Genomic DNA, 14,336 nt, shown 5'->3' with positions numbered 1-14,336 from the left:
GCATATAGTTTTATGACAAAAATTGAAGGTTTGTTCTGTTTAAATCAACATAAATTGACCCCACAATTGCCTCTCAGAATGTATCATTTCATTTCCTATTGCAGCCCAGTTCCAATAACATCTATGCAGGTTTTGCCATTTATTTCACCCCTTTTTGACGGTGCTGAAATGTGAAATTGTTTCTTCCCCAAATTAAATCTTAGATTGAATATTTAAGATAATGACATCACTGATTAGTTACCTCTTAATGCCTTTTTAATCCTCCTGATGTATTCCTTGCTAGGGTGCTAAAAGAATAGATTGCTTCGTTTAGTCAGTGCAGGCTTAAAAGTGTCATGGGGATACTCATCTACATTAATGAGCGTGGGAATGTGAGCATTTAAATGTGAGCAACAAAGACTGCAACTTTATCTATAGAATATCAGATGATGAACAAATGATGTACATCACCCTGTTGATTTTTACCACCCAGACTTGCTGAGCGGCATTTTAAATTTGATATTGACAAATGGCCATTTTGTTGAGAGGCGTGCAGTGATTATAGCCTGCAAACTTCTCGCACCTCCATGGCACACTAGCTTTCCTCTGATTCTGCTCCACCTGTAACAGCTGCTGCCCTGTTCTTTTTCTGTGGCTGAACTCCTCTTAATGGACTGGCTTCATATTTCTGCATTGCCAGAGGGCTTTCAGTGCTGCTATTAAAATTGAGAAGGAGGAATAGAGTGGTTTACTGCAGTAGCTACACAGATGGAAAACTGAGAAGGCCTAGCAAAGAAATACATGTTTATGTATATGTGTGACAGTGACAGTACTTGAGATTGAATTTATATGACCCAGCTGGTGCTCCCTCTCCCCCTCTCTCACACACCTCAGTATCTTTCCATCAGATAGTCAACCCAATAGCCACTTCATTACATGATTTTATGTTCCCAAGGAAAGCTACCATCTGCATTTGATCCTTCATGTTGAAGCCTTGAAAGTGTCCATGACATGCAAATTGTAACAGGGGTGTATTTTAGATTTTTTATCTCACCCTGTAGACTGGCTAGGATTTAATAAGGACTGTGCCTGTGATTGTTTCACAACATAGTTTTGCATATTGTCTTACAAGTGTTCAAAGACATTTAGAAATACGACATATCTAGCAGCACAGACACAGCCGTTAGATATGAGCTGTGAGACATTTTTTCCCTAAGATGTCTAATGCTTGATACTATAGACATATGATTATAATTTGAGGAATAGAGAGCAGACTTCAGGTGTGTGGGAGCTATATTATTATTATTATTATTATTATTATTATTATTATTATTATTATTATTATTATTATTATTAAACTAGGAGGTCCACCAAAATAAAGAGTTCAGGGAGGACATGCGTTAACATTAAGGAACAAGACGCTTCTGAAGACCTGCTCAACCCAGGAATATGTTTATTTTCTGTAATCGAATGGAAAGTCCTTTGATTCTTAGTTTCAGCATCCTAATTTAGAGGACAAGAAACTTCTGTTGTATTTTAAAAGTGTTGAAAACAGTTGCTGAATAATGACAGTTCACCCAGTGATCTCTAGCCCAACTAATCTTCTGCCTGTTCCTGGTGTACTTTTCTATTCCAGGAGACATTTTAGTGAAGTTCTCTGTTTTTGTAATTGATTTTAATAAATATTAGCCTTTGTAGGGTTTGAGAATTAATTTTAATTAATTTTATCCATTGCATGCTTTTTGAAATTTGTATGTACGCTTCTTAGACATTCCAGTGATTAAGCAGTCTATAAATAGCTCAGATAAATAAATAATGCATATTTACAGCAATGATGAGAGCACTTAAAGTATCTCTATGTGGTTGTCATTGCCATGTCATTTTATTCTATTTGTTTTATTCATAGTGTTTTTCTGTCATCCAATAACAAAGCAGAAATTAAAGCTGTAAGATATAAAATAAACCATAAGCATGGCAATAGAATAAGACCAGCAACAAAGAAAGTCAATATAAAGGCTGTAAGTGGCACTAAAAGAATTACAGGTAAAAAAGCCAGGGAAAATAAAAACAGCTCTCACCTAGTGCTGAAAAATAATCACTAGGTGGACCACAGCAAACAGCAAGCCAAATAAAGTTTTTACAGAACCTGAGCTGCAGTGAAATGGAAATGGTGCTGCATATGGGGTAGAGTATAAAACAATGTCATTTTATATTCCTCATCTCCAGTAACAAAGATGTGTATCAATGAACATCCACAGACTGTGAATTTGTTCCTTTGGGGAGGACTGTAACCTTGCCCAGCAAACACCGGTAAACTGGACAGATGAGCCAACCAAAATAAGGACCACTGTCTTATCTGGATAGAGGTTCAGTTTATTGATCTACATCCAGTACAGTACTGCATCCGGGCACTATTCTAGCACCATCACCACCTCACATGAGAAAAAGAGTCAGGTGTAATATGCATATTGATGACACTTCAGCCCAAACCAGTAAGTGAGCCCACTCAGTGGTTTAATGAAGGTGTTTAAAAACCGGGGGGAACAAACATCCTTCAGGACAGTGGCATAGATGCAAGGGAGTGAAGCAGCAGTTATGCAGAACCACCTGATGAAATTGCCTGTAGTGCAGAAGTTTCTGATGTCACTCCCCTCCTTTTCACTGAGAAGGAATTGTCCCACAAATGTAGGGGGACATTCAGTCCAAAATTAGTTAAAACAATCTGAAACTGCACAGAAGTTAAAATTTCAGAAAGCTGCATCATAGAGTGGAATGCGTACTTAACAGAGTTTAACCTTGGGCTTGGAATCCATACCTTTAATATGATATGATTTGAGAACTTCTACTGCCTCTGCTTCCTCAATAATAGAGGCCCTACACAAATTATAAAGTTGTTGGGAGTGTCTTCTTTAAAAGAAATAGAAAGAGCCTATTAACTGTGTTTCAAACTGAAATCCTTTTCATCTACCCTTTCCAACATAGCATAGTTATGCTTCACCAAGCTCTTCCACCAAAACTATCGCACAGTCTTGAGAAATGGAATGAAGTGAAGTGAGTGGTCTTCATGTCCATCCTAAATTTTGCCTCAAGGGACAACGGCTTTATTTCCAGTGAAACATTTTAGCAATTACAGCCACTCTTTTCTGTTTTCATCTCTGTGAACCAGACCCTAAGGGATGCAGAACATACCAGCTCAATGTAGAACAGTCCCTAGGCTGCTTCAAATTACTCAGGAGGCTACGGGGAAACTATAAGTAATTGGGGAAAAAATACAAAGGCTGTTAAAAGCCATATTTCCTTTCAGTCTACTAAGCTCTGAGAGCTGAGAGGCTGGGCTTCAGCTTCCAGAAAGACACATTTGTTTGTCTGTTTTGTAAACATATGGCCACTTGATAGAAAATCCCATTTTTAATTATCCTCCTTCTAGACAACATTTTTGATGTAAATTTTATCATGCAATTTTAGCTGAGAATATCCTGAAGCTCAAGCCAGTGTTTAGAAGCAATTATGCATGGAATACACTCCCTTTATAATATGGGTGAATGGTTGGATACTGTCACACAAATGGTAAACACTTTCCATTGATGACAATGCGTGCGATTACCACTAATACTACCCCCACCTTACACTGTAATATAATGTGTCTGGGATGCATTCCTGTGCTAATATAGGATGGGTTTTGCTCAACAACAGCATTCTTTGGGAACATCTGCATGCTATTTATACCCAATCCAAAAATCAAGAGTCTACCGCAAACCCATTTTCCTTTTCATGTTTATCTTTCATTTTTTACAAAATATTTTCTGTCATTATTAAATGATTCACATTCCTCCCTCTCCAGCCTCTAACAGAGTTGCCATCTTCTTATTCCTTTTAGCATCTATAGTAATGGTGAAATCATTATCCAAGGATGGATCCTTATGCAGCCAGAATGACTGCATCTTCATACAAGAGGCAGGAAGCAACAGGCTTGGGGAAAGAACTGAACTAGTTCAGTGACCTTGGGATGCTGAATGGCTGTATATTTGCAGGGGGGGGGGCAGAGTCAGATAATCAGGGATGGAAGGAGGGAAAGGAATAGAATATCCTGGAAAATGATGTGGTTAATGGGTGAAGCATTTTTCAGGGATTAAGGCAGGAGTGGCTAAACCAGCCCTTCTCAACCTTGGGCCCCCAGATGTTTTTGGCCTACAACTCCCATCATCCCTGACCACTGGTCCTGTGAGCTAGGGATCATGGGAGTTGTAGGCCAAAAAACATCTGGGGACCCAAGGTTGAGAACCACTGGACCATATGGTTTTTGTGGTTTCTTGAGATCTCCCTCCCTAAATTTTTGTGGCTTGTTTAGAAATACAATTTTTAGTTTTAGTTAACAACAACTGGCTGCTAATACGGATTTTTGTGGCCCTCTAAAGAACATTCAAAATGCTTCTGTTTTAAACTTTTTGAAACAGTAGTGGAGAGTGCCTAGCACTTCACGGGAGTTTTTACAAACCAAAAAAATACTCTGATCTTTAAAAGACTTTTTTTTCTCTTTGCCAAATCATGGTATGAATCAAAATATATTTTAGCACACAAAGAAGGGAAAGAGGTTGCGTCCCGAGGCCCCCCCCCCCCAAGTCCTTTCCCAGTAAATAACTTCAAATGGACACATAATTTTAGTTTATGTTTTTTGGGAAATTTTAGGCCACAACTTTATTGATTGCAAAAACAAATTGAGCAGTATTGGCCTAGGCACTGGTCAGAGACTATAACTGACTCCTGCCTCTCTGGCTGGCAGTCTGAAAGGGTAAAACACCAAACAAGGGAGCAACATCGGTAAAGATCGATTGAAGCTCACCCCGGGGTTCCTGTGGTCCTGGCATGGCCCTAGTCCCTCAAGCGGACTTCAGGTGAGATCCAGGATCCCCAGATTCCTTTACCGGAATACCCTATTTCTGGAGAGGCAGGTGATGGCCACACTTCCCCTCCCCTCCCCCGCATTTCTATAAACCAATGCCTAACCGCCAAACCTTACAAAGTTGTGACGATTGCTAAGGGGGTGGGCAAAAACCACGTGCCTAAAACCAATCTGCCAAATGGAAAAGTTCTTACCCAGCCCCTGCTCTAAAGCAGGCAACCCAATCCAAAGCAAGGCCAAAGCAGCAACACCAAATTAGGGGGGAAGGGCAGGTGTTCGGCAGCGTGAAGCAAGTGCCCCACCTTCGTCGCGCTGCCACATTTATAGGTCCCTGGGATCACGCCACTCTCCCCAATTGGCCCAAACAAGCCAAGCGCGATCCCGGGGCCCAACAGACAAGGCTTGGGCCACCCCTAGCAACAACACACCCCTTGGGGGTGGCTTAAGGGTCCCAAGTGCAACCAGAACCCTCGATTTAGGAGGATCCCATCTGCTAAAGTCAAAACATAGAGTCCTAGCACATTTTCCTAGGCGCAAACCCCATTGAGCACAGTGACTTATGTACCTGTTAAGTAAATGCGCATAGAATTGCTTTGTGATGGTAAAATATTGGCAGGAATATTAGATGATTGACTGAATCCAGTATTTCACAGTTATATCCATATAGATCCAGGCTCTTAGAATGCCCTGGAACCTTGGAATTCCATTGCCAATGCTGACCTAGATGGATCTGTGCTCTTACTCAGTATAAGGAAGCTCTCAGTATACAGTATAAGACAGTATAGTGTCCTGTCCCAATGAACTGTCTTCCTATGTCCTTAGCAACATTCTCATATCACTGTATAAAGCAATTTAACACAGAGATGCAATAACATATATTATTCAAATGTTTTCTAATTTTTGGAATAGTTTGCAACAAAAGCGAACAAAATAGCAATAGCAGCTGTCCAAAAGTTGTTTTTTTTAAAAAAAACAGGTTTTCTGGAGAAACAGTTTGCTTCCCAAGAATTCACATTGCTGCTCCCTGGCAAGACAAAGCCCTTAGTTACCCTGACAGTTTGCAACATATTGGTGCCAACATGAGGGACCAGTAACACAGATCTGACATGCGCTGCCTACACTGAAAACCTCTGGGAACTGATGCAGAATCAGTGTATGGGCTTGTTTGCCCCATCAAGCATTCTGAGGATGTTATCTCAGAGAGTCTTTGCCTGAGATTTTAATTCCTGTCTAAATAGAAAAGAAATTCCAGGGTATTTCCACCAAACAACCTTGCTGACTAACTTGGGTCATACAGAGGTCACTGTTAACATCTCTTGGGATAAGGTTCTCTGGATAGTGAATATCACAAATGATCATGCGAAAGGCAAGTTAACCAAAAGCCTTTGAAAGTGAATTAAAGCCTCTTGATTTACCCCATGAACACAGAAACAGGCCAGATGGTTTGGTACATTATGTATTACATTATCTGCATGGGACATCTGGAACATGGAGACTACTTTAAGTGTTTTGGCCATGGTGTTTGTAGTGTAGCATTCAGTGGCTTGAAGCCAAGGATAACTGGAGATCTTTAAGTGTCTACTAGGTACCATTTTGTTCAAAGGGTTTTATTTTGTAAATATTAGAATTGTATTATTGGCCACAACAAGTCAACAGCACAGGACAGGGTAGCAATGTTAATGTTGCTAAAAAAACATTCAGGGCAGGAGAAAAGTAAAAATTGGGAATCCTCCTCCTAAAGAGCAGTAGTTCCATACTTTGAATTTTGGGGTTAGTTGAGCAGGATCTGCTCATCTAGCCCCAAATCTGTGTAGTAGAATGGAAAAGGGGATGTAATAGTTCTCACTGTTCTTCACAATGTATGGGATAGGGTCTGAAGAATCACACCTTTTGTGGAATGCCCTCACCCTGGAAGCATGCCTGGGATCAATGCATGTAGCATTTGGGTGCTAAGTGATGGCATTTTTGCTTGCCCAGACCTTTGGGTTTGATAGAGGGATGTGTGGCCTGCCCTGCAGTTTTAAATAGTTTGCCTGGGAATTATTCTGTTGTTGTTTTTTAGTTGTTCTTATTGCTTATTTTTCATGTTGTTTGAGGATTTGGATTGTTTCAACTTATCTCAAAGCTTTTGGTGTTTATAATCACTCTCGGGGCCATTTTTGTGTTTTCCATTCTTTTTCTTTTAATTCTTTTAATTTCTGCACACTTGTAGATCACTCTTGATTATTTAGAAACCAATCAGAGTAGACTCATCAAAAACCATTGATTTAAGTACCATGCATTTTATGATTATGAGGTTGGGAGTGAGTACATGGAAGCACTGAGCGCCTACCCTGAGATAGATCTGGGCCCCTCTCAGGTGAGAAATGGGAGAGGAGCATTACACAGTTCGGGGGTGGAGGGTGCATTAGTGCTTCAGAGATTTGGAGAATATGTTGCAGTGTCCCTTTGTATGTGGGTTGTAATATTGTTGAATGCGAGTGGTTTATATATGAGAGGTTGATAGAGGCAGTATTTGACATAATGAATGGTTCCCATGGTTGCATGAAATGGATGGTGAATGAGATTGGCTGACTGATTGATTGATTGTATGTTGTATTCTGTTATACACTCAGGTCTCACTTGCATTCTCTGGAAATTGTTCGTTAGGTGAGCATTTGCAAAACAAGTCCACAAATTCCATTATTTCCTATGGAAGTAATTCTAAAGTGGAATTTGTCCACTGTCTTCCCCCACTCTCTTCATGGTTTCTTCCTGAAATGACTGCAGCCAATAGGCAAAGGAGAGACAAAGGAAAAATGGATTTGTCTGATCTTTTCTGCTCCTTGATTTGTCTGATCTCACTCTCCCCCCCCCCATTTTCTCTGTGGTTTCTGCCCAAAAATGGCTGCCACCAACCAGCAAAGCATAAAGAAACAAGGAAGTAAGAAAGTTGGCTGTTCAGATGAGTGAATCTGTGGAGCATATAGCAAGGTCTGTGGGTATCAGGACCTGCATGTGTTATACTGCCTTATGGTGCTCTCCGATTTTATCTATTTTTATATTGTGCTTATGTATATGGTTATTGTTTACTTATTTTATTATGGAAGTCATTGACATGGCTTTATTGTCCTTTTTGTGTATATATGTGTGTGTGCTTACGTGTTTATCTATTGTAAACCACTTCAATATCCTTCAGATAGTAAGAGGTCTATAAATGGAGGAAAGAATAAGAAGTAAGAATAAACCAAAATAAAAGAATTCCTTCCAGTAGCACCTTAGAGACCAACTAAGTTTGTCATTGGTAGGAGCTTTCGTGTGCATGCACACTTCTTCAGATACCTAGAATAAACCATCTGTCAATTTTATTTGGATTCAAACCAAAATGTTGCAGTGTACTTGCACCTCTCTCCAGAGTGCTCTTTTTCAGTGCTCAAAGCAGCCAGGAAGAGAAGTCTTGTAGTGGTTCTTGGGCTTTGAAAGGAATGAGAACCTCTTCCCCTACTTCCCATTGCACTAGATACTGTGAAAAGGTTCAGAATTTGGGATGTCTGCCAGCTCTGAATCTCAATGTTTTGTTGCTATGGGCAAGAATGAAAAATGATATGGGGGACTTTATTATTATTATTATTATTATTTTAAAAAAACCCATATCATGCTCATTCCTCATTCCTCATTCCTCATACTATGGATTCTATGGGTTCATAGCATATCATGAATCCAGAATACTGTGGGTTTGATCCAGACTTGGCTTCCACGGGCAGAGTGGGGAAGGCTCCTCTTTCTGATTCCTCCTTCCTGCAACACCCAGCAATACCTCTCACATTCTTCTAGAGGGTTGGGAGGGTCCTCTAGAAAAGTGTGGGGTTACAGGAGGAGAGGGGAAATCCATTAACTGGATGAAAGGTCATCTGTGCATGAAATGAACCTCTCTGTGGAAGGAGAAGCCTGGATCCAGTCCTAAGTGCTCTTAGTTGCTCAAGCAGCTCAACTCCTTCTCTCTTTTCCATTGTCCATTTTTTATACTGACAACTTCTAATATTCCATGGTTTGACTTTCTTCTGCCATAGACTTTCTGTCCGGAGCTGGCAGCATCTCTGTGGTAGAAATTTGTGCTTCATTTTCTTCTTCTAACAGTCCATTTATACCATTCTACCAAGAGCTAAATTGTGACTAAGGAAATTGCTGAGGAAATGTATTTCTGACTCTTTTCAAAATATTTCGGTTATGCATTGTTCCCTTGCTGTGTTCTTTCATTTCCCTCATGTTGGCACTAAAATACTCATAACAATGTTCACAAAAACTCTTCAGAGTGTTCTTTGCAGCACTGGGAACATCACAAATGTAACAAGCCAACCTATGGTAATTAAAGCTTCCCCTCACCCTGCCGTGGGCTCAAGGTTTTCTGTGCATAGAATCTGGTTCTTTTTAAAAAAGCAACCTTTATTGAAGAGGTGGGGGAGAGACCAAGAAAGTTCAGTAGTAAAATATGAGATGTGATAGCCCTTAGTGCATCAAAGCAAACTGTTATAATATTTTTAGCGCTCAGGGTAGCAGTTATTCAATAATAATAATAATAATAATAATAATAATAATAATAATAATAATAATAATAATAATTAATAAATTAATTAATTAATTAATTTGTGGCCTGCCCATCTGGCTAGGTTTCCCCAGCCACTCTGGGCAGCTTCCAACAAAGATTAAAAATACATTAAAATGTCGCTATTGTAAGTGCATGGATAGCAAATGCAGTAATTTAAATTATATGGTGGCTATATATCAGCTAACACATCTGTAAACAGGAATCTCCTTAGTTAGCATGGACCTTTTAAAATCCAGTGTCTAGCCCCCCCAATCTTCAGTTAACACCAGCCCTGTTACGTTGTTAGACAGTAGTTTTATGTGTGAGTGATTGTAACACTTGTGATATTTCTAACTGGAAAGAGAGAAAGCAATAGACTTGATGGGAGCAATGATAGTATAGTGCAAGGAAAGGAGTGTGCCGTGAATCTACTGGGGTTGAGAATATTCAGTGGGACGCATGGAGAAACCCCCTTCAGAGCTTCTTCCTTAACATACAGGGTCTGAAACAAGTCAGTGGGCTGATGTACATGGCTTGCTTGTGAGCACTAATCAGAGCATAAACAGAGAGGGTAGCACTGTTTCCAGAGATCTTGGATATGCTGAAAGGGATATGCTGAAACAGCACATTTGCTTTCCTATGAATGTCCTTGAATTTGCCCTGTCCTGACCACAGTTGGGCACCCTGTGAGGTATGCCTGAGTGTTTCAGGTTGATATTTGAGAAGGGGTCAGGCTGGAATTGCAGGACCTTGGACAGCTCCAAGCATAGAACTTGATGGAGAATCTCAAAAGGGTAGTCCTTTGACCTAGAGCCTTGTCTTCTGTTATCTCTTAGTCTGTATTCATGAGTGTGGAGGCCATAGTGTAAAGGAGTCTCATTCCTCAGAGTAATCTGGCTCAGAGGGTATTATATCTGAGTGTCCGACTTGTGGGATTTGGTTCAAAGGGACTGCTGGTCTTTCTGATCCAACTGGTGGCAGTGCCTTGCTATGACTTATCTGCAAAACATTTTGAGGACAAAATTGCTATCATCCACCAGAACTTCAACTCCATTAGTACAGCAGATGAATTTCAAAAGGCACCCACAGCACTGTCTATGTCTGCGGTGTTGGATGAGTTTCAGTTAGTAAGGCTTTAGGACATGGACAAGGACATTGGTTCTGTTCGGTTGCACTCTTTACTCTCATGGATGATAAAAACTATCAAGGAAGGGACAGCTCTCTGGGCTAGAAGGTGATTAATGCTTCCTGTCTAGAAACTCCTTAAGATCTGGATCTGGAACATCTAAATACTTATTAACCAGTTGCTAAAGTTGCTAAAGTTTCCTTCTTGGGCAAGGTTCTTGAAGATAGAGTTGTGGGCTAGTTCCAGGCTCTCTTGGATGAAAACTGATTTTCTAGATCCACTTCATTCAGGGATTACAACTGGTTTTGCCACAGGAACTGGCTTGGTCCCCCTGTATGATGACCTTTGTCTCGAGAAAGGAACAGGGGCGTGTGTGACTGGCTTTCAATACTATGGTATTATTCTGGAGTGGCTTCCCATATTGGGAGTGAGAAAGCAGTGGCTCCTTTCCTTCTTAGTTGACCATCTTCAGTGGGTGGTGCTTGAGGAATGTTACCCGGCTTCATGGATCCTTCAATGTGGGGTGCCGTAGAGTTCAAGTTTATCTTGTATGGTGTTTAACATGTATTTGAGGCCTTCTCTGTGGTAGCTCCTCATCTATCGAAGACTTTTTCCAAGGAGGCATGCCTGGCACCATCACTATCTGCTTTTAGGTGCCAAGCAAAAACATTCATGTTCTCCAAGGCTTTGGGATCTTAATAGCCTACTTATATTTTAGAATGTAATCTGCTTTTTTATTTTAGGATGTTTTAGGCTTGTTATTAGACTTGTTTTCAAATACTTTTTGTAAGTTGCTTTGAGTTCTTTTCTCTGAAAAAACAAAAACAAAATAGAAATATGTATAATACAATACAGTATAACATACGACTGTACGCTATAGTAACCATCCTGTTTATGTGAATGTAGATAATAGATTAACAAGCACACGGGCTATAGCCATAAAGAATGCAGGAGTGCAGTTTATTTCATGTTTGTACCAATCTAGAATTATCGAATTGTGGGAGAAAGCTTCCTAGTTGAACATGATCTCTATTATGTTTATGTTTCACCAAATTTGATTTGTTTTGATTGTGTTAAAACTGAAACAAGCAAAAGAGCTTCTTTAAGACCAGACAGATCAGTTAGGACTCAATCCTATATACACATGCTTTGGAGAAAGTCCTGTCAAGTTCAGTGAGGTTGGCTTACTAGGCATGCAGGTAGTATGTGAGAACGTACTATTTATGATTATTATTATTCTATTATTTTAGTAGGCAATGAACAAAATACAGCACATTTGCTATCAACAAGTATATTGAAAAGTGTTTCTATTCATACAAATCCATGGTATTACTTTTCTTTATGATTATTTGGATCCAGATATTCAAAAATCTTAAGGTGCAAGCCATGTAAGTCAATATCACAAAGATAAACCTACTAGATCAGTTGGTAGATAAAGAGGTACTTATTCTCAGGGTTGTGGGTTCATGTCCCACATTGGACAAAAAAATTCCTGCATTGCAGGGGGCTGGACTAGATGACCCTTGGGTCCCCCCAACTCTACAATTCTATGATTCCATGAACTTCTAAGTAGTTCTACTGACCCCAACAGGATTACTCTGGGGTAAATCTACAAGACTGTCAACCTCCTAAGTTCAACAGCTGTATTCAGAGAAAGCTACAGGAATGAGGTGTTCTTGCTTTGAGCTGCCATGAAATGCATTTGAAAATAAGATTGTTTATGGAATGAGATGGGACTGTCTGGCTCACAGGAGCCAGCTGACAGCTTCCCATCATTTGCTACATGCTGTGCATAATCAACATTTGGCTTAACTTTCCAAGAATGATAAAATTTCATATACTGCTGCATGACATGTGAATTATTATTATTTTTTACATATATTCATACCACCAACTTTCCTGTAAGTTAATCTCATCTCTCATCAATTTTTCACCAGCTTCACTCTGATGTTGATAAAGGAGATGGCTCCATCAAATACATCTTGTCAGGAGAAGGGGCAAGTTCCATTTTCATTATTGATGAGAACACGGGGGATATTCATGCTACAAAGAGGCTTGATCGGGAGGAACAAGCCTACTACACCCTCCGAGCACAAGCACTAGATAGACTGACAAGTAAACCCGTGGAACCAGAGTCAGAATTCGTCATTAAGATTCAGGACATCAATGACAATGAACCTAAATTTCTGGATGGCCCTTACACTGCTGGCGTGCCTGAAATGTCTCCTGTGGGTAAGTACTTACAGTTGAAAATCAATTCTTGTTTTTCTTCCCTTTTCATTATTTGCTTTTTCAATATTTTCTTTCTTCCTATTGTTTATTGCTTTATCACACTACTGTGTTGTCTGTGACATACTTTTCTTGAGTAAAAGCCAAGTTTGAATCCATCCCTGAAATCTGCTAATTCATGACATGCAACACTTAAAGTTTCTAGATGAATATTTCAAGAATAAGGGAGGGAGCGTATCTGTGAAACTATTTTCTGAAACAGATAAAAGGTATCATGCATTCATTTGGCAACCGAAATAATCAGGTGACTGAAGAAACTGAAATATGGTTTTGTAGAACTGGAACAGGTTTCAGTGATTGGGGCTATTTAGTTTAGAAACAATAAACTATGTGAGGGATGGGACAGGATAGACGTGTATGAAATCAAGCATGTTGTGTAGAAAATGCACATTTAAATGTTTTTCTTCCATTTATAACGCTAGAATGAGGAGTCATCCAATCACTGAATGTTGAACTATTAAGAATAGACAAAAGAAAGTGCTGCACGACACAGTGCCTTTTAAACTGTGGAATTCTTTCTGTGGAAAACAACAACAGAAGGAGGCTGTTGCCTTTATGTCTGGGCTACTCACAGGCAACTGGTTGGCCTTCGTGAGAAACTGGATACTGAGCAAGGGAGATATTAGTTCTGAACCATATGTACCATATGTTCTTAAGGGACTTCTTTGAAGATTAATTTGAAGTGCTTAAAAAACGTTAATTTGATGTTGCACCCTAAGTGGTCCTTCAATGTCCTCAGCAGGAGAAGTCCCTAGGTACCAATCCATGATTGTCCACACCTCTCTCCTTCCCTTTAAAGAAGAAAATAAAACAGCCCTGTTGAAGTGTAGTAATTCGGTATTGTCACTGATTGCTAAATATTGAAAGAGTTAGTCATGATTAATAACATTGTTGTCAGTCAAGATGAGCTTGGGTTTTTAGGTACTACTTGTGTATTTGGCTATTGTTCCTTCTCAGGAATAGGAAGAAGATATCATCAGTTTCTGATAAGTATTCCATGTTCAGTCTCAACAAACTATTATATGGGTGTTTCATTTTTTCCCTTGTACAGTAACTGGAGTCTATCTTGTCTTTTCTCCAATGAGTTTGATATACACTCTCTCTCACACAGTTCTAAATGTGTTAGTTCTCTCACTGAATTGTGCTGGTTATAGAAACATAATTTCTTTTACCTTAATAACCTTAAGATACCATTTCCCCCCCAGATCAGGTCACTTTAGAAAGGCATTTATCTCTAGAGTTTGGGCAGGTATTCTACCTGCTACTAATTAAGCTAGTCTCTACACCAGAGGCAGTCAACCTTTTTATACCTACCACCCACTAATGCATTTTTCTTGATGGTAAAATTTCCTTCCCACCCACCAGTGCTGCAGTAACATGTAGTGTAGAACCCCTACTGCCCACCTGGAATCCTGAAATGCCCACTAGTGGGCAGTAGGGACCAGGGTGACCACCCCTGCTCTATATAGTAGCTATCA

General features: G+C 39.8%; 1 protein-coding gene across 4 annotated transcripts in view; it reads left to right on the top strand.

The window, feature by feature from the left end:
* Window positions 1-14,336, top strand: part of CDH7 (cadherin 7) — a 113,758-nt gene that overhangs the window by 36,421 nt on the left and 63,001 nt on the right. For all 4 annotated transcript variants that reach the window (XM_081205587.1, XM_081205588.1, XM_081205590.1 and 1 more), the window contains exon 3: window positions 12,507-12,801. In XM_081205587.1, the coding sequence (XP_081061713.1) occupies window positions 12,507-12,801 (295 nt within the window). The remainder of the gene's footprint in view (window positions 1-12,506; window positions 12,802-14,336) is intronic.

Source organism: Podarcis bocagei (assembly GCF_964188305.1).
Source record: "Podarcis bocagei genome assembly, chromosome: 8".
NCBI classification, from domain to species: domain Eukaryota; kingdom Metazoa; phylum Chordata; class Lepidosauria; order Squamata; family Lacertidae; genus Podarcis; species Podarcis bocagei.
The sequence above is the reverse complement of the archived record's forward strand: the minus strand, read 5'-3'. Positions and strand labels throughout refer to the sequence as shown.